Source organism: Penicillium daleae (genome assembly GCF_028827525.1).
Source record: "Penicillium daleae strain IBT 16125 chromosome Unknown utg000005l_segment0_segment0, whole genome shotgun sequence".
In the NCBI taxonomy this organism is placed as follows: domain Eukaryota; kingdom Fungi; phylum Ascomycota; class Eurotiomycetes; order Eurotiales; family Aspergillaceae; genus Penicillium; species Penicillium daleae.
Window position 1 is genome coordinate 4,441,145 of NW_026623153.1, and position 19,693 is coordinate 4,460,837.

The following is a 19,693-nucleotide window of genomic DNA, read 5'->3' on the forward strand; positions in this document are numbered from 1 at the left end:
GTTGGTGGATGAACTCTGGTTGACGGGTCACGTCCTGCGTGTCCGGTTGAGCTAAAAGGCCCAAGATATGGGGATACATCTCCGTGATCGGAGATAGGTTTGTTGATAGATGATCATGCTCGAAGGCATCAGTCTCCTCTGGGACAAAATGAAATGCTGAAGAGACTCCCGAGATGCCGTTCATACCCGCCCAAGAGGATGCTCGACCACTGCGCGAGACATCTCCATAAGAAGGTGAAATGAATCCCGAGGATGCAATTGGGGTGGCATCCCTTGAGGTACTCGAAGATGAGGTTGGCGCAGGTAGTGAAGGAGGTGCTCGATCCCAGCCTTTTGCTTTACATGACGGACAATGGAAGCTCTGATGTGGTATTGGGACAGCAGTAGTTGCTAGACATTGTGCATGGTAGGATCTACAGCACGTTTCACAGCCGATCAAATTCTCCGGGAGATAGCATCCCGAGCAAACAAAGACATGCTCTTTTCCAGCAGCTAAACATAGTCAGTATGGGTGGGACGATGGAAAGCAGTGATCATACTGATCCAGTCATGGTATATTCGGCTTTGCTCCCGTTCCGGGAGACCATTAGGTTTTGATGAGGAGCGCCATGCCGCCTCTCTTTGCCGATCGGGCTGACACACGATCGGGTCTGTTTCGATTGACTGTCTCACAGCTCGGGCGGAATATCCCTGGATATCACTATTGGAATTCAATTCCTGAGATGTCCGCAGCATGATTTTTTTCTTGTAGAGAATGGAGATCCTGGAGCAGCAAAGGCTCCAGGGAAAAGAGTCGAAGATGGACGGCAGTGCCGAACGAGCCGGCTTGCCGAGTCTGTGCCGAGACATCTCCGGCTTACGGCTTACATAATATGATCCCTTGATGAGCGTCATAATGTTTGTTCTCTTTCGATGCTTCCAAGATGCTCGTGGCTCCTTTGTCTGCATTTTGAAGCTCCAGAATTCCCGGCATGTAATATTTCGGAGTACACTGTTGAGTTTCCCGCTGTGCTACGAGGCAATACGGCGCGTTGCGTCGTCCGAAACGTGCGAGTGGTGAGATCACCATATTCTTGTGAAACGCACAATGCCAGGAGTTCCCTCCAATAAGGCATGTGAGCGGTGTAAAAAGAGGCATTTGAAGGTATTTTCTCACTGGAAATCTTCCACCTCTTGGAAAGCTTCAACTAATGTTCCCAGTGTGATGAGACGCGTCCTCACTGCCAACGGTGCGTTAACGCAGGCGTGGAATGTCCAGGCTATGTCCAGACACGCAAATTCATCGATCAAGGTGCTACAGTAAGGCGTCGATATGCTCCATATCAAGAGAGCCATGCAAAACCAAGCACAACGGGCAATGCTAGTCAAGTATGCAAATTTCAAGTCGACCTACTTAGCTGGAAACTGACATTAAATAGGGAGATGAACATCCGCCTAGCTTAACCCAGAGTGAAGGCCAACTGGCAATTGACCAAGATAAGCCAAGTCAAGCGCCACCTGAAAATGGAATGGTGGGCTCTACATTCAGCTTCCAGCAAGAACAGTCAAGACTGGACTTTGGAACCGACACCTCAATGGCTGAGGTACCTACTTCCACCATCCAACCAGGTATTGCGACTGGCGCAACTCACTTGCGTACCCAAAATACCCCAGCATCCCAATATGGCTCAGACATCAACAGGCTTGCTGGCTTTGGAGACAGAGAGAGCTCGACAAGGAGCCCGTTGCAAAGCTCAGAAGTCTCAGGAAATGTAATAATGGGACTTGCTCCAACTCTTGCGAACACTTATAATATACTGCCTCCCGACAGTCAAAATTATGGCAGACCCTTCACTTCGGAGAGCCCATCTCAACGAAGCGAGAAAGAAGAATTCCAGGACATCTTTTCCGAACTGATGACTGGCACGGAACATGAGGTAGCATTTCTTACTCGCCACTTCGCAGAAGTCTTGGGTCCCTGGTATGATTATGTTAGCTATCCCACTGTCTGCTTTGACACTGACCCAAGCTAGGCTGGACCTATCCGATGCTGCAAAATTCTTCTCAGTTTACGTTCCAATTAGAGCTCTCAATTGTGCATCTCTGAAATACTCCATCGCAGCTTTGGCAGCCAAGCAGCTTGGCCGAGTGAAAGGTTCCAAATCTTGCACAGGGCGAGGAATGCTCACAAGTCCTGCTACGACCGAGACATATCCAAATTCCGAGCAAGTGGACTGGTTCTTAAAGGCAGCCAACTACTACTATCTTTCTGTGTCGGATCTGACTACATCTACATCGGATGGCTATTCTGTTGTATCCACCTCAGCCGTTCTTGACTCGCCCATTGATTTGCTTGGGCGGTGGCTGAACACACAATCTGCTCAAGGAGCGGGCCAGAGTCCTGATGATGGGGCATTCTTGCGAAAGACCGAAGATATCTTGGCAACAGTTACCGTTCTGACATTGTATAAATTGTTGGACGCTAAAGGAGAGGAATGGCACATGTATGTCATTTTGCCCAGTGCGAGCTTCCACTCTGCTTACAATGGAGAACAGGTACCTCACAGGCATTCGTCAAGTTTTCAACTCTCTCCTTCAAATGAAGCAGATGGACTCGACATTCTTCTCTCACGGACTTCGAGCATGTTTCTGGAATTTCGCGCGTCAGGACTATCTTGGATCGTATTATATCCGCTCGGGTACGCATCTCGATCCTGCGAATTTACCTCTCTGGCGCGCAGCGGGGATCTCAATAGATGAGCAAGAGAAATTCCACATTATTGGAAGCGGGTCATTTAATCTATCTCAAGAAGACCAAACATTCAATGGGCTATGCTGGCTTGTTTCTAAGGTCGTCAATTTCCTCGCCAAGTCCAAACAATCTCAAATCGCTCAGTGGACGGGTTCTCCGCCGGAAAACCCATCCGGAGCCCAAGATTCGCCCGCCAGTTCTAACCAGCAATCGTCCTATCCCGATACAAACACCTGGCTAGACTTGTGTTTTGAATTTCAAACGTGGTTCGAGGGCGTTCCGGAGACCATTCGCCCCTGTGTGCGGATTGAACACCCCCGAGATCTGTCCAAGCCATCTGATACAAGCCAAATCCCCTTCCCCGAAGTTTTCCACTCCCTGGCAACATGTGCAGCTGCGATGCAGCATTATCACTTTGGGAGAATTGCGTTGTTATTGAATCGCCCGCAGGACGTGATAAGCGGACCCAGTACAGCCTTCGACCGGCTTCAAGGCTACCGAGAAGTCACCAAGGAGGTCGAGTACCGATGCCGAGAGGTGTGCGGTATTGCCTTAGGGCGGCCCCATAGTGAAGTACGGATTTATATGATCCCGCTTCTGTTTGCCGTGGGCCAATGTTTGGAGAGTGCGAATGAGCGCCAGATCATTGTGGACCTTTTGCGAGGCGCCGAGGCAGACCTGGGTTGGGCTACAGAATACGCGGTGGAGAAGCTTCACTCTTCCTGGAATCGATGAGCTTTGCGATTCAGCGATTCAGCGATTCAGCGATTTAGCCTTCGGTCTCGATTCCTGTTTAACAGGCTCAATAATCTTCACATTCCTGGTGCCCCTGTGACATTCAGCGATTAATTTTCTGGAGTCTCAAGATACGAGAGCCTCGATTGATGAAGGGGCCCGTGGCTTGTTTTTTGAGGCGGAATTTCTCCGTTGGAGAAACTCCGTTGGAGAGACTCCATTGGAGCAGACACAGGATTTCTTGTCGGTCTTGAAAACTTTTATCCTATTCCATGTATGTAGCAAAATATTTGTAATCGCAATAGATAATGAAGATGCGACGGCCATGACCTAACAACTGGGATTTACTACTTAAAGAGCTGATCAGTCCAGATCAGCACCAGGGGCATCATATATTACCTGAAACCCTGACCTACAGTATTGACATGCAAATCAATGCCTCTGATTGGCCTCCACGTCCAATGTTAGTAATGATTGTCTGACAGTCAAAATCAAGATTCTCGGCTTCGTCAACAGCCGTGCCTATACGTTTCGGCACCTCAAACACTATAATCTCCCGACAAACGACATGAGCCAACCCGACCATCATTCTCGTCTCTAGCATTTTACCATGAATTCATGGCACGAAAGCCACCACAAACCCCAACTGGTTATGGTTCTCACATGACGACACCACTCAAGGACATACTCAACTCAACACAGCCGATATTTCGCCCGAGAAGAACATCTATTAGACTAAACAAGTAGACGCGGGCAAATGCCGCGGGGGATTACCGAGTACGTTTTCATGGCAAAGATAGGCGACCCCCGTCCTCCCCCCCCGGCAGACAAGCCAGTTCCGAATAGGATTGCTCGGGGGGATGTGCGTGTGCGGGGTGGAAATCTGGGGTCTAAGTGGAGTCTTCTAGGGAGAGAGTGGACATCATTATTGACCAAACCATACGCTCGCTATCGTTCTCTAGTCCAAACCAGGTAGCTTTAGAACTCAAACCCACACAGCCAGAATGTATGGTGGCTAAAATTCTCTGGTTCTTTGGATAAAAGGGGGCTGCTACGGTAAATATACGAAGGACTGCGCTGGTCTGACGGGCTCAGACTCGATTTAGCTTTACTCGAGGCGGCCCTTGTGGGGTTCTATAATTCCCAAGTAGACATCCCCGGCCCAATTCCGCACATTCAGCATCCCATGGGAGCTTCGTCGCGTGGCTACTTAAAATAAAGCGTTGTCCTCTGTTGCAATGATCTTGCTAGCTGGTCAGTCGAGCAAGTCTCCTCAATCTTGGTTCAGCTAAGCTTGGCATTTATTTTTGAGCATCCACTTAGCCTGTAGAGGGCAATTGGTTCCAACCATGGAGATGAATTATGATGAACGTGTAGGTACTTTCTCGTGGATATCATCCATCAGATCAGGGTGACTGACATATTCTCGTCTCTGGCTAGGCCCTCCATCAGTATGAATGTCTGTCCCATGATAATTCGCCTCCATCTAACTCTTGCTGAACAGAATCGAGGAGGAGCTGGGCACGACCATTTATCCCGGTACGGAGATTATGGCTGATGTAGGCACACACCATTTTGTGAAGTCCTCAGCCAAGTCCGACCGGGTGCTGGTGCCCCAGCCATCGCAAGACCCCCATGATCCTCTGGTCAGTATGCAGGAGAACCAAACGATCGAAGTATCCCCTAACGAGTCGGTCAAATACAGAATTGGAACCGTTTCTGGAAGTTGAGCGCCATGGCTATATCGACTGCGACTTCATTCAGTCAAGGTCTAGGACCTCTCGCACTTGCACCTATGTTTCCTCAATTGATGGAGTCGTTCAATTCGGATCTTGCTGGCGTGGTGCAATTCACGGGAGTGTGTATCCTGGTGCTGGGATTTAGCAATTTCTTCTGGTATGTTATTCAGCGGTGCTGTCGCTGGTCTATCGCTTACTCTATGGTGCTGTAGGATCCCCATCCAATCATCCTATGGCCGCCGACCCGTCTTGATCTTCTCGACCCTGATCTGCCTTGTCAGCAACATCTGGCGCGCGCTGGCAACTTCATATGGTAGTTATATGGGTGCATGCGTTCTCAATGGATTTGGCGCTGGTCCTGCGGAGACTTCCCAGCCTGAGATCATCGCAGACATCATGTTCCTTCACGAGCGAGGTGCCTATAACACACTATATTTCACTGTGTACTTTGGATCTCTGATGGTGAGAAGCCTAGATCTCTTTTCAGAATCAACGCTGATATCTTAACAGGTTGGTCCAATCATTGCTGGGCCCATGGCAGAGCATATCGGCTGGCGCAGCTTCTTCTGGCTGAACGTTGGTGTCCTTGGAGTTGTGCTGCTCTTCCAGATCTTCCTCTTCCCCGAGACGAAATGGCACCGAGTTCACCCTGGCGATGTCACTCAGGAAGGCTCAACACCGGTCATTGATGATTCGGAGAACGAAAAGCCGGTAGAGGTCACCCAGAAAGAGAATGTGAACGTGGAAGATGCCTCCGCGCGAGATCCGTATCTCCACAAAGGCCATCCATCCAAGAAGCAGTTCATGCTCTGGCAGCTAGACGGACACAACATCAAGACCGTCCTGCTTAGCTTCTGGTACCCCTGGAAGCTCTTGACCTTCCCCATCGTCGAGTTCGCGGCCTTTATTGTGTCCTGGTCGGCCAGTTGTTTCCTGACGCTGAACCTCACGCAAAGCCAGGCCTTTGCTGAACCTCCATACAACTTCAACAGTCAAACGATCGGTTTCTTCAACTTTGCCATTCTGATCGGTGCCTTCATCGGATTGGCCACCAACGGACCCTTCTCAGATTGGATCTCCATGAGGGCCACTCGCAAGAATCGAGGTATTCGCGAACCGGAAATGCGATTGCCTGCTATCGCGATTTACATGGTCATCATGATCATCGGAAACTTTGTGGTCGCATTTGGGTATGAGTATAAATGGGATTGGAAGATCATTGTGATCATCGGGTATACCGCGGCTGGAATCCAAGTTGCTGCCTTGCCAGCCATTGCCAGCACCTACGCCGTGGACAGCTACAAGCCCGTCGCAGGCTCGATTTTCGTTTCCATCACGGTCAACAAGAACTTGTGGGGGTACGGCTTCAGCAAGTTCATCACCCCGTGGATTGAGCAGAGCGGGTATATCAAGCCAATCATGTTGAACATGAGCCTGACTGCCCTGTGGTGTCTCTGTGCGATTCCATTCTACATTTATGGAAAGAGGTTCAGAGGGTGGACGGCCAAATCCTCGGTACATAAGTTGTAAGAATGGCTCGTGGGGCCTCGCGTCGCAAGTACAATGGATAAAATCCGTAGTCAAATAAGATTGATTCTCTTGTTCCAGCCATGATTGTTAACGTCGCCGCTCTCTTTGGTATCATAATAAATAAATGCATGGCCGAGTTGCTGTGTAAATGCTTAAAAATCGTCATCATCAGGATCATAAAGGTCGAGGTCCAATGTAGCCTTCGGTTTTGGCTTCGGCGCTGGCGCAGGTGCAGGTGCAGGTGCAGGTTGTCTTGCTGGAGGAGCAGCAGAAGGTCTAGCTGCCGCTGCAGTCTTCGCGGCCTCTTCCTGCTTCGTCTCGGTTGGTAAGACGGGTGCCGGCGCCGGCGCTTCTGCCACCTCCAACCCTTCTGCCTCGCGTATCAGTCGCTCCACCTCCTTCTCACGGTCGGTGCCCTCGGCGGGGATCTTGCCCATCAGGCCCATGCGTATCCGATCTTCTGTTGGGTACGGCAACAGATTCACCTCGCGGGTGACATTGGCCGAATCGTCCAGCCACTGAGTTGCATTCTTCGTAACAGATGAGACAGGTTCCGCGCCATCTTCCTCGGCACCCGTTTCACCGTTCATGCCCGTCATGGTCACGTCTTTGTCTCCAATCTGTGGTCGCGTGTCCTGGCGTGCTCCCATCCCTATCCCTTTAGCAACATCCGCCGCAGCTTCCTGGTTGTATTTGCTGATGCGACGAGCAAAATCCAGAAACAGGCGGTAGTCGATCTCTTTGCGGGCCGCGACCCTGCTCTTGGCCGCCTCACTCTCGTCTGCTGAATCCAGGTCACTGTCAATCTCTTCATCGTCACCGCAAGCTGTTCTGATCTCCTTGTCAAATCCTTCGAGATCCCTCACAATGTCCTTGACACGTTCTTCTAGTCGCTCTGCCTCGGATCGTAGTTGCAGAATCTTGGCGTAATTTTCTTGGTGGAGTCGAAGGGTATCGATAGAGGAGGATAATGAGTCGTCAGCTTCGAGTAGGGCAACTGCAGCGACCGGCGCTCCAGCTGCACCCGGAGAGGTGGTGAGGTGTTTTAGAAGAGTATTGAGCTTTGACTCGACGTCGGTCAGAGAAGACTGCATCAGCGCATTCATCTTGAGGTTGTGCGTGGAAGGAACGTGGGTCGTCTGAGCTCGAGTTGGCACTGGCGCTGAAGGAGAGGAAGGAGCCGAGAGTGGAGGTGAGAGTCTGATCAATGCTATGAGTTGGATGCACTTGGTACTTGGTGATCAGACTCTGCTGCCTGATATGAGTGCATTGGAGAGTATGAAGACACGGCGCGATGGAGGAGCTCAAGCCAGGGGGGCTTCAGAAGCACAGTCAGCCAAGATCACGTGAGTCATTGTTCCTAACCACCTGTTCCGCGATACTCTTCACCTTGACATCGACCTCCTCCAGGCTATAGCGACAAAAAGCATTACCCTTGGGGATTGAAACCTGCCTAGCTACCATTATTGGCAATCGGAGTTTGATTTTTTTTTTTCCTCCGCCAATTTCAGCTCCAACCTGAGAGGAGATCAAACATCCAATAACTATGATTGACAATGATAGAGTGCAGAGCAAGTACATCAGTCAAGATCACATAGGTATTGTGTTTCAAAGTCTAATGTAGAATTGAGTCATCTCGATAAGAGAAATGCCTGTTTGTTGCAGGCGTCAAAAGAGTCTTAGGTGCTGTCTCTATTTGTGGAAGACCTGATAGACATACTGCATCGACCGACATCTATGATATAAACCCGGTCAACCTCGGGCTCGATGGGTTGGTTCTTTCCATTTTCTCCATGTCATATTTTCTTGCTTCTCTGCATTGACTCCATGGCTTTCCCCTCAGTCTCAAGGCTTCTCTCTCTCTTCTCTCAATCTCCCTTGTCCATGTCTTCACCTTCAGATATCATCCATGGAACAATGTCTACGACATTCCGTACACGAGGCTCCCAAGGTTGGGCTCAGTCCTGCTAAACCCTCTCTCGCCTTCAGCCTGGTCCTGGTCAAGCTGTGTGACGTGGAGAACAGTACCGTGCGTTGGCAGCCTCGTCTAGGCGGGTTGATTTTAGCTCCGAAATCCGTTCCTCGTTTGCATCCATTGAGTGATTCTGCTAAATATTCCGTCAAAATCAATTCGGTTTAACCAGTCGGTGATGTACACTCTTTCGTGCGTTCCTTGCGCGGTGGCTTAACAAACCCCGCACTTTGTGTTGGCCGAGCGCTACGCTTAGCCACATCGAGCTAAACAGGACATGACAACAGGGTGCCAGTTCCCTGGTGAGGATGCCTTCCAGTGCTTTTCCCCAGATTATTTAGCGCGTTGATTTGTGGGGGCCTGTGGAGCTCGGATCTCTCGATGCCCGGTCGCTTGACATCATGGCCATCGAGCTTGACTACATCAGTCGTAGCAGTCATGTATGCCCCACCGGCTTCAGTATCCTGTAGCGACTGAGCAAAGCTTACAAATATCAGGGTAGTATATTGGGCTTGTTCTTCGTGTGCCCCGCGTAGCTTGACCGAGGCTGATTGAAGGTTCTTGCCAGGGACGGCCTTTATATAGATTCCGAGGCTCCTGGGCAAACCAGATGGCCGATTTCTTGATTCTTCTACAACGTGTGTGCATGCTATGAAGATGAAGGTCACCTTGTGTCTGCTGGGACTGGCCTCGGCCTGCTACGCGTCTGATCTTCCTATCATTGATCTTGGATATGAACTGCATCGGGCGATTTCGTTGAATGTAGGCATCCATTCCATGTTTCCCCAAGATGGCACTTGTCTAACAAGGATGGGCAGAGTACCTCTGGCCTGTATAACTTTAGTAATATTCGATATGCCGCTCCTCCATTGGACAACCTGCGCTTCCGGGCCCCTGTGCTTCCAAAGCAGAACCGCACACACGTTCAGACTGGTGATGTTGGACGGATATGTCCGCAGGCCTCTCCCATATGGGAAGATGACATTGAAACCTCATTCCTCCTGAGCTTGCTGTACAATACGACCTTCACCCAGTCGACGAATATCTCCTCGTACCCCTACGTGCCGGCCAAGATGGACCCACGAACTACCGAGGACTGCCTGTTCCTGGATGTAGTGGTTCCGAAAAAGGTATTCGATCGAGGACAGCAGTACACCAAACGTGGCCAACACAAGTCATTCGTCCCGAAACATGAATTAGCTCCAGTGCTTGTGTGGATCTATGGCGGCGGATATGTAGGAGGCGAAAAGAGCTCGAGTGATCCAACGGGTCTGATCGAACGAAGCCAGGTTGTTGGTGACGGTATCGTATATGTTGCACTTAACTATCGAGTAAGTCTGAAGGTCAGCATTGGTCAAGCTCTCAGCAGTTATCTAATCTTTGCTCTCTTTTTAGCTCGGCGCATTTGGCTGGCTTGCAGGCGATGCAATCAAGGCCAATGGTACCGCCAATGCCGCACTTCATGACCAACGGTTTGCCCTGGATTGGGTATACAAGAACATTCAGCTGTTTGGTGGTGATCCCACGCGCATCACAGTCATGGGCGAGTCTGCTGGAGGAGGTTCGATCATGCACCAAGTCACAGCATACGGAGGGAATGCGGGACCATCCCCGTTCAAGCAAGCCATCCTTCAAAGCCCTGGATGGATTCCCATCACGGACGATGAACAGCCCGAGCAAACCTTGCAGCAATTTTTGGGAATCCTAAACGTCAGCACTATTGAAGAAGCTCGGAAATTGTCCTCTGAGAAACTGATCTCTGCCAATGCCTATCAGATCGCCACCAAGTCACAATGGGGATCCTTCATCTATGGGCCAGTGGTTGATGGTAGCTTCGTCCCCGAATTGCCTGGAAAGCTTCTCGCGGAGGGCAACTTTGATCGTAATCTGAACATTATGGTCGGACACAATGCCGATGAGGGATTGGTATTCACCTCGCCAGACAGCCGGAATGAGAGCGGTCTGGCTGCTTTGCTTCATCAGCAGTTCCCTTACATGAAGAAGAACGTCAGCGACTACATCTCAAACGTGCTCTACCCACCCAAGTACGATGGTTCATACGGGTACACCAGCCCCGTCACACGCACCGCGCTGGCCATCTCCGATCTCATCTTCGTCTGCAACACTGATTACTTCAATCGAGCGTATCACAACCAGACCTTTGCGTACGAGTTTAGTATCCCGCCAGCTCTGCACGGGCAGGACGTCCAGTACACCTTCTACAACAATGGTTCGTCGGCTACTGGCTCGTTTCTCAGCGTACAGAACGTCACTGTAGCGGAGGTGATGCAGGACTACTTCACCAGCTTTGCTCAATGCGGCGAGCCCAGGTCTTCTCTGGGTCCGGCATTCCACCGGTATAGCCAGAGAGGCTCGCTCATGAATATTGGCAACCATACCATCAGTCCAGAGAGGGACCCGACTGATAACCCGCGTTGTCGATTCTGGCAGACTGCGCCATTTACCTGAAGGTTTCTTAGCAGGTAAAATCACTGATGCCGGATGGAGTCCAGGATTAAGGCTGCCTATGGAGTACAGTCACTCGCGAAACCTTCTTCTTCCCTGACGACGTGACTCCCTTCGATATCTATTGAGCGATATTTGACAGCAAAATTACAGTAACTTAGTTATCTTTTATTTTTACAAACAATTACACGTAATATTGAATGTTACTGGAACTGGTCTAACACTGCCGCCTCAGTCCTCCATGCTCGTTGACCTGGGCTTGTCGCCAGCGTAGCTCCTCCAGCTGAAAACCAGGCAGCAGTGGCCAGAGATAAATTGCCGATGGCCCCGCATCTCACGTTACACTGTGGTCCGTGAACCTCCATCGAACAGGAGTGGCATGAAAAAGGAAGGACGATGAACGATGATCGACCTCGACCCTCGTTAGGATAAACGTAGGCAACGACTAACTAACCTAACACTCACATATCTGCGTCTTAATCCAACGGTAGAATTCGAAATTAGTTTACCCCTTGGACACTCACGATTTCTTTCCACGCGCCCTACTGAATTGCGCTAGACTAAAGTCGGTCAGGGATTATGTTAATAAGCCACGTTGTCTTCGTAACGTAACTAAATAGTTAAATAACAAGCTTCTCCTTTCCCCACGTATATTTACTTCTTTTGAATACACATCGCGTGTCTTCACCTGGTGACGGCCTACTACTCCACTCGTGGGTTTAATCCGACCTTTATGATGAGTAGTTGTCTGGATGATAAACTCGCCCCTGAGTAAAGCTTCATTTTCAACCCTAACAAAACCCTGAGCATTAGATCTAATCTTCTACGCCTCTAGTGCTGATCATGAGGCTTCCCCACAGCCAACAAACCCAAAATGCACGGAGGTGTTCCGAATTACTTGCGCTGAGCCCTGGGCTATCAACACAAGTAGCTGGTGCCTCTTCTCGTCCGAGCCCAAGCTGTGCTTCCAAATAAACCAGGGTTCCTCCTGGACGGATCGCTCCATGTTCCCGATATATAACATCTGGAGTCCCCCATACTTCGGAATCTCGCTACCAAAACCAAACCCTATTCAAGACACGAAGACCATTCCGGGTCTTGAGAATGAAGCTCTGTCAGACCGAAGTGCATCGAATCTGAATAAGTCGTATAAGCTGAACTGCAACGACCTTGTCGTGACTAGCTACGAAGATGATTCAGCATGCCTAAAGGCTAGAGACACTGGGTCAATTCCGTTCGAAAAAGAGAATGTTGTCGGTGGTATTGACGTTGACTACCCCGGTTTCCTGCAATGCAGGTGTTGCCTCCGATATCGAGGGTGGGTAACCTTAGCCAACGGCGAACGTTGGCGATTTGACGAAATCAACGAGTCATATTATCAGTTCGAGCGCGTGCACGAGCGCGTGAATGATCGGGAATTCCCAAAGACATACCCAAAGATACTCCAATGGGAGTGTTTTAGCGACTGGGAGTCGAATTATGGACAGGCACCGGCGAACGTGCCGTTTATTTTGGACCAGGACACTCGTCTCTGCCGGGTTGGCTCGAAATGGCACGAACGCCACTGCAAAGCTTCTGAGCTTGTGGCTCCCGTCATTGCTATTATGAATCGAGAAGGCCTTGTCTTTGTTAATGGATTGAAGGAGTCTAATGGAATTGAGACTGCTAATCTTCGAGAATTGGTACTGATGACAGGACTCACGATTGCGAAGTTTGAACGCCCTGCATTGGAAAACTGAAACTTGGTCTCGTAATTTCCAATATTCGTCATCTGATGATCATAGAGCCTCCCACAGTCAATCTCGGGCTTACTATACGAAGAGTGATTTACGAGATAGCCAAATACAGATTACTGCGATCTCGGATACGAACAGAGAAACAGTTCGAGAGTCCATGGGGAATCTGTTTTCAACTCCAGTTATATCGTCAATCAAGGACTTTTTGCAGACTCTTCGAACGGGATTTTCGGTGGTTTGTTCTTGAATGTACACAGCGCGGTAGATTTCGTCATTCCGGTAATATTCTTCCTCCCCGTAGAGGCGAAAATAAATCTAGAATGCTGATGCGGTCAGTTCAGGCTCAATATTTTGACATATCCTGTTTGACGAACGTAGTAGTTGTGAATTGAAGTCAGATTCCACTTTCAACGGTACTGTTCCGAGGCCCACGTCATTTGCATGCTCTCTACGGAGTAATCTAGGTCTGAACCGTTACTTCCATTTGATTTCTTACTGAGAGTTGGCGACCCCACCTTCGGGGATGTCTAAAAGACGAACTTGAGTATGTAACTAAATCAATCATAGTTGCCTAGATACAGACAACGCGGTCCAGTGGATCCAAGAAATGACCCGCTAAACGAATCATATATGATCCCACAATTTAACAAGGCTACAAGACTATAATGGACGCAAACCAAAATTATCAAAAGAGCAAATGTAGCTTGTTTAATAACTCGGAACGACCAACTCATCTATTAGTTTTCAAGGTGTAAGGCTGGGTCCAGCGTCGATCGGGCGACGCTCTACTTCGTGTTGACGGTTATAGCCGCAGCAGCCACGCACTTCTTTTTCCTTTGAGGGGATTCACACCCACTAAATTTAATTATTGATTAAGAAATCGTCAGTTGATATTTCACCGCGGACTTGTCCTCGAGCCGAGGAAATTCCCGTTCGTATCATGCTGATCATCGCTAAAGTTCAGGCACTAGGGAGACTAGCCTCTAGCTACCTTCAGGAGCTTTAAGTTGATAGCTAAGCTGAATTGAGTATGAAGACGACAAATTCTATAATGACAAAGTCAATGGCTACGATTGAATCTTCCTCGTCGCTGGAATCAGCAGATGCTCTGTACAAGAAAGCGACGATTCGCAAAAATTCCCAGGTGATGCAGGTCGTTGTCTTTTCTACTGCTGCTGTCACCAAAGACTTTAAGGCACTGTTTCGCAAAACTCGAGTTTTGCAACTAGTTCATGAGTTGATCGCTGACTGTTCGTGCTACTCGACTCTTAGCTCAGATCTCGATCCGGGCGGATATCGAAGAGGTTGACGAGCCGTTGCTAAGGCTAGGGGGAGCCGAAGCACTGCGTTACCAGCCATCGTGTCTCAGAGCCCCACTGTGTATCTGCAGGGCACAAAAGCTTGCTCCCGCTTGGGCATTATTGAGATGACTGATCGATTTTATTTTCCCATGAACTTTGTCATCAGCGAGTCCATCGCGATAAATTCTGGGACTACTACAGCCCCTTGCCAGATCAATCCAGTCGGGGTCGGGGGCCGTGAAGGATCAATGACATCGACGGCTGCCGTCGCATTAAAAAGGGTCCAACTCTAATGGCCCCCTTGATGAAGAAAGGTTGGCCCCAAAGTCGAGCGACAAGATGGGGGCTAGCCTACCAAGGTGCATGAATTGGTAATATAGGTCTCAGATTACTGTCTGTACATTTTTTACGGAATACTCCGTGTATGTATGTCTGATCGGTCGGGATTTCGCACTTTTCGATGGTCCGTGAGGTCTCGAAATTAGGCCAGCGGGATCACAGGAAGGCACATGGCAGAAGGAATTAAGAGCTGAGAGCCATCGCGATCTTCAACGTGATGGCGTAACACAGATGCAGCAGGCTCTGGACATTACTACATACCCTCATACAGCAGTGTTAGTTCTTGGAAAGATCTCGTGACCTACTACTGCATGTGACTTCAGACCTATCCATTGAACGCCGGTCCCAGCTAGCCAAACCATATCTCCAGCATGATTGGAAAGGCATCTCTGCAGTCAGCAACATTTCCGAGACATTGGACCCTGGAAGGCACCTTATTTTGAAAAAGGTGTCGCCGATGCAGCAAGCCACGGTGGAGGCTTCGGGCGAAGCTCTCCGGGCGACGATCTTGGTGCCTGGAGAGGTGCCATCGGCATCGAGCTTTACAAAGCTTCGGCGGGCTAATCCATATTCAACGGGATCGCCATCGGTTACAACCGTCTAGTTCCATCATTAGCGACTACTGTACTCCGTACTCCGTACGGAGTAGTCACTCTGTCTTGGGCTAGTGACAGCTAAAGTAAGACATTGAAACCCTGACGGTTAGCGGTGGTCGGCCCACTACGAGCACAGCCGCGATGCCGATCCCTGACTGCCGTTTGGAGGAAGGAGGATGCTGTACAGTCTGTACTGTAGTTTCGTTCGTGTATGATTTGTGGTTATCGACTTCGGACTTTTCGAAGAGTCCGCTGGCTAGGCACCTGCACGCGCTGCATGAGAGGAATGTTGGGACGGGGTGGGGTCAGTCAGAGACTGAGCACAAAGAAGCACTCTTTGCGACCGGTGAAAGTTGATCAGATCGAACGGGAAAAGAGAGTCATGATGAAACTAGGAGACCACGAGGCTGGAGGATAAGCGTCCGAGAGAACTGACCATCTTATTTAAAAGGGAGACATGATGTAGATGCTTCACAGCGTAGTTCATAGTTAGGTGGAGATGCAGGGTCCGACTTTAAATTGAGGCAGTCAAGAAACGTGTCAATGTCTCTGTATAACCGTATTACAATGAAATACTTGCTTTAAATAACAAGAGGATGGAGTATGGAATAATAATATAGAGTAATCTGCGTCTGCTGAATCTCCTCACCGTGGCCAAGTTGCCAACGTCGCAAGCGAATACCGACTACCGTCCCCCAACTACCATCGAACCAGCAAGCCCAAAAGATCCAATCATTTACTCAGCAGCCTGCAGGTGCCAGACGCGGTGAAACCGACCTCGCCCCCAATGGAACCCCCTCCCAAAGGCCAAGGACGCCCCGAGACCCAGAAGTGTAGAGAGTGGACTCGGTAGTCTGGATGAACAAACACCCTCGGCCCGTATGAAAGATACAAATCGCCAGTCAAGCCAAGAGATCTCGAAGGGAGCCTAACATGGCCCCCAAGTCCCAGCTGGCCCGCCCAGTCCAACCGGCGCTAAGCTTTTTGCCCCCAAGTGCATTGCACTGTCAACGGACCCTGCAAGGATGGCCCAATCGCGAGGCCTTTCTCCTCGGGCCAAAAAGCTTACTGACTGGCTTTAATCAATACTGTATGGGTACACTGTACTTGTACGAAAGAGAGAGAAGGCCAAGAGTTGCCGAGTTCAACATCATGATGAGATAATAATGAGCGTAGCATATCATCTTTGAATCATTCTGATCCAGGAGTACGGAGAATACATGAATAGAGATATCCTGCAAATCCCGTCACGTAAAATTCTATCCAGCATAGGCTAATTTCATACTCCCACCCCCCCGTATCCCGTATCGGATAGTGTACTATTAATATGTACTTTTCTCGTATGTACAGATCTTCCGCCAGTCCCGCGTGTTTCGACGGAATTTTCGAGCTCCCGTAAACTTTAGAGAGAACTTTACCATTTCGTATGGATCATCGACCCGTTCCAGCCATTCAGCGTGAACCTTTGGGAACCTTTGGTCTCCAAACTTTGGGTTGGCAGGCACCTACATTCCATTCCGCCCTGTAGGGTTGGTTCTCCCTCTCCCTCTGCATCCGTCACTTTGTCCTTTTCAAAAGCACGCCAGCAGCCACGGAAAATTGCGAATTGACATCTCCTCGGCTGATACTTTTCCTGTTATTAGCCAGCGCTTTTCTTTCTTCTTTCGCTTCTCCGTCGAGTCGTGCCAAGCTACAAAAAGAAGGCTTGCCAGGGTCGCTTATCATCCCCAAACACTGCCCCCAATTCGCCCAGCGCCTTGTCACTGGCCTGGACGTTAGGCTGACTCTTTGGCTCCTCTCTCTTTTATTCTTATTTTTTTTTTTTTTTTTGGATTGTTTCTTTTTGGAATTTACCTTATTCCTTTTGCTCCACGCTTATTTCTTTCCCTTCTTCTTCTTATTATTACTACATCCTTCCTCCCTCGACGTCGTCCACTTCTTCTACTTTCCCCGCCTCCTCCTCCTCCCCCTCTGGAATTGTCGACCATCCTATTCAAAGACTACGACTTGATCCCTCGGTCGCAACTTCATCTGCCACATTGCGATCCTATCCTGGGATAATCCTCAACTCCCTTCTTCCCGGGCTTATCAGTATCACTCAACCATCATGCGGCTTCATCCGTGGTCGACCCTCTCCGTCTTCGGTGCGATCGCATCGTCGATCCCCCTCTCGACCTCTCACGAACTCCATCTACCCTATCTCCCCTCGCTCAGTCCTAAACAGGATTCCGACGCCTACCTGGTAAGTTCATCGTGGCTGTAATTTTCCGCCAATGGCAACCTAGACATCTAATATACAATTCAAGGCTCTCAAATGGACCGTGACGAATGGGTCCCTCTATGCCAACAATGACCAAATCTTCCCGCCCACAGTATCTATGCAGGTTCATGCGCCTCAATATAGAGGTCTAGCTAACGCCCGTGTCGGCGAGGAAGATCTCGAATTATCTTATTCTCTCCATGCTCGGCCGCTCTCGTCCGAAGAAGCCGGGGCAACCTCCAAGATTGTGCGCGTGCGCGTCGATTTAATGGATCTCCAGGGAGAACCTGTCACTCCCAACGCCGTCGTGTTGGATCTACTCGCTCATCCCGATGGCAGTCAGCGAATTACGCGGATTCGGATGGAACCCGGCAGGGGTCATCGTGAGGGCCACGATCGGCCTTGGCATATGAAGTTCTGGCAGACGCAGATGGCCGGAATTATCAACCACTCCAACAAACAAAAAGAGGACAAGCAGGCCTCGGCTCCCGTCCAGCCGTCTCAAAGCACCACCGAGGAATCCACGCAAACACGTCCCAATGATGCCGCCCAAACGAACGACAACGAGGAAGTCACTCAGGTTGGATTCATCTTCTCTCCTTACTGGTCACCCTCGGCCTACTCCCACCGCGGCCATGGCCATGGCCACCGCCACGGACACCACCGTGACCGTACCTTTATGCGCTTGGTTCGCCCGGTCATTCTCCCTGCCGTCCTGGGTGCCGCCGCAGGTTTAGTCGCCTGTCTAGTAGGCTTCATCATCGGCCACCTGTTCATGTCGCTCTCCGTCCGCCTCGGCCTCCGCAAGGACAAGAAACAACGACGATCCAGCGCCGTCCACCTGGAAGACGGGACTCGCGGGGAGAAATCTGTCCTGATGGTTCCTGAGATCTACGTGACAGATTCAGATTCGGACGCTTAGGGGATTTACGGGTACGACAATCGCATCATAGGCGCGGCGCTCTGGGTCTTGGTTGGCTTTCTTCTTGATTTTTGCTTTTACTACAGCGCATTATCCATGCATGGCTACTACCACCCTTTCCTTTCTCTTGAATCTCCCCGTTTTCTCACCATTTCCTTTCTTGTCTCTACTCGTTTTCTGTATCAATAGACTTTGCAATGTGTATACCCTGGCATGTTGTATCATGCCTGCGATCAAATTCAGACTCACTTACACTCACCTTGGCCTCTCGCGTTCTGCGCAGCATTGTAAAGTATCGCTTTGGCCGTTTGCTCCGTGACTGTATCGTTCTGTAGAGTTCCGGGCATTCGTTTAGCCATGACATACTCTGATCAGCAATGTTCTGGAAAGTTTATCGGGATAAAGCGAGTAATATCTCGCAAGGCGTGAAGTTAAATCGAGCCACGCTCAGGCTATTTCAACCAATTAGAACATCGTGGTCTGTTCCCAGGAAGGCTTAGCTTCATGTAGCACAATTTGGACCAACCTTCCATCATCCGGGATCACTTGGCCTAACGGTCACAAAACTCGGATACGGCCGGCTGGCCCAATGGCAAGGCGCTTGACTACGAATCAAGAGATTGCAGGTTCGACCCCTGCGTCGGTCATCTTTTTGCTTCTGTTCAACGTCAAACATCTGTGGTGTGGTTGGTTGACACGCGGAAGGCAAATTTTTTGCTTCGGGTCGAGTCGTTCTTGGCGGTCCCACCGGGTCCCATCCGAGACTCGACCCTAGGCCACGTTGAGATGTCTCACCGATGTCAAACATTGCGGACCGATTTTTCTGGAAAGATGGAGGCTGTGGATCGAGTTTATTTCTGTGCTTGGATGTGACCTAAGACGGTGTGTCTTACATCTATGTATTACTGAGGTAGAAGTAGCCGGAGACTCGCGTGCGTGATTGAGCGCGCTAGGCGAAGGCGATTCTCATCTTCGTGTTGGACCAGGTGAACTACATGATTGACTAAACTAACCATAAAGTTTCTTTGTAAGTATGTAGTCGACTACTGACTGAGCTTGTACTGCAAGTGCGGAGCCCGAGGAGGACTAGAAGTTGTAATTGTGCCCATTGCTATGTGCTGTATTGTGAAATAGTCCAATCCGGTGCAACACGCCTTCGTCGTGGCGTGATGAAAAGGAGAATACCTCATACATATTGAAAGGTCTGGACTCTGAATCTAAATGACAACCGGGCAACTTTTCATGTTTATGCGTCATTGATGGCTTTTAAAAAGCAAACGTTGGTGGAAATGAGATGCGGAGATCATGAATTCCTTGCCGGCCCGATCTATCGAGTAGCGCACCTCGTTGCGAGCACCTGGCCATT

General features: G+C 49.8%; 6 protein-coding genes across 6 annotated transcripts; 5 read left to right on the forward strand and 1 right to left on the reverse strand.

Annotated features, from left to right (window-relative positions):
• Positions 1 to 1,087: 1,087 nt before the first annotated feature.
• Positions 1,088 to 3,466, forward strand: N7458_005767 (Zn(II)2Cys6 transcription factor domain-containing protein; the record flags this gene model as incomplete). The annotated part of the gene is made up of 5 exons (XM_056909149.1): positions 1,088 to 1,144; positions 1,201 to 1,368; positions 1,419 to 1,960; positions 2,013 to 2,483; positions 2,536 to 3,466. The coding sequence occupies 5 exons, from the start codon at positions 1,088 to 1,090 to the stop codon at positions 3,464 to 3,466; spliced, it is 2,169 nt and encodes a 722-aa protein (XP_056767767.1).
• Positions 3,467 to 4,971: 1,505 nt separating this feature from the next.
• On the forward strand, positions 4,972 to 6,735 carry N7458_005768 (putative MFS transporter; the record flags this gene model as incomplete). Its single annotated transcript, XM_056909150.1, has 4 exons — positions 4,972 to 5,112; positions 5,172 to 5,362; positions 5,418 to 5,667; positions 5,716 to 6,735. Coding segments are annotated over 4 exons (1,602 nt in total), but the record flags the coding sequence as incomplete, so codon positions are not given.
• Positions 6,736 to 6,887: 152 nt separating this feature from the next.
• On the reverse strand, positions 6,888 to 7,841 carry N7458_005769 (uncharacterized protein; the record flags this gene model as incomplete). The annotated part of the gene is made up of 1 exon (XM_056909151.1): positions 6,888 to 7,841. The coding sequence occupies one exon, from the start codon at positions 7,839 to 7,841 to the stop codon at positions 6,888 to 6,890; it is 954 nt and encodes a 317-aa protein (XP_056767769.1).
• A 1,523-nt stretch (positions 7,842 to 9,364) lies between these two features.
• Positions 9,365 to 11,176, forward strand: N7458_005770 (uncharacterized protein; the record flags this gene model as incomplete). Its single annotated transcript, XM_056909152.1, has 3 exons — positions 9,365 to 9,469; positions 9,526 to 10,038; positions 10,103 to 11,176. The coding sequence occupies 3 exons, from the start codon at positions 9,365 to 9,367 to the stop codon at positions 11,174 to 11,176; spliced, it is 1,692 nt and encodes a 563-aa protein (XP_056767770.1).
• A 1,001-nt stretch (positions 11,177 to 12,177) lies between these two features.
• On the forward strand, positions 12,178 to 12,912 carry N7458_005771 (uncharacterized protein; the record flags this gene model as incomplete). The annotated part of the gene is made up of 1 exon (XM_056909153.1): positions 12,178 to 12,912. The coding sequence occupies one exon, from the start codon at positions 12,178 to 12,180 to the stop codon at positions 12,910 to 12,912; it is 735 nt and encodes a 244-aa protein (XP_056767771.1).
• Positions 12,913 to 17,252: 4,340 nt separating this feature from the next.
• N7458_005772 (uncharacterized protein) lies at positions 17,253 to 18,327 on the forward strand (the record flags this gene model as incomplete). Its single annotated transcript, XM_056909154.1, has 2 exons — positions 17,253 to 17,387; positions 17,452 to 18,327. 2 exons carry the CDS (start codon positions 17,253 to 17,255, stop codon positions 18,325 to 18,327), a joined length of 1,011 nt encoding a protein of 336 aa, XP_056767772.1.
• Between the last annotated feature and the right edge of the window lie 1,366 nt (positions 18,328 to 19,693).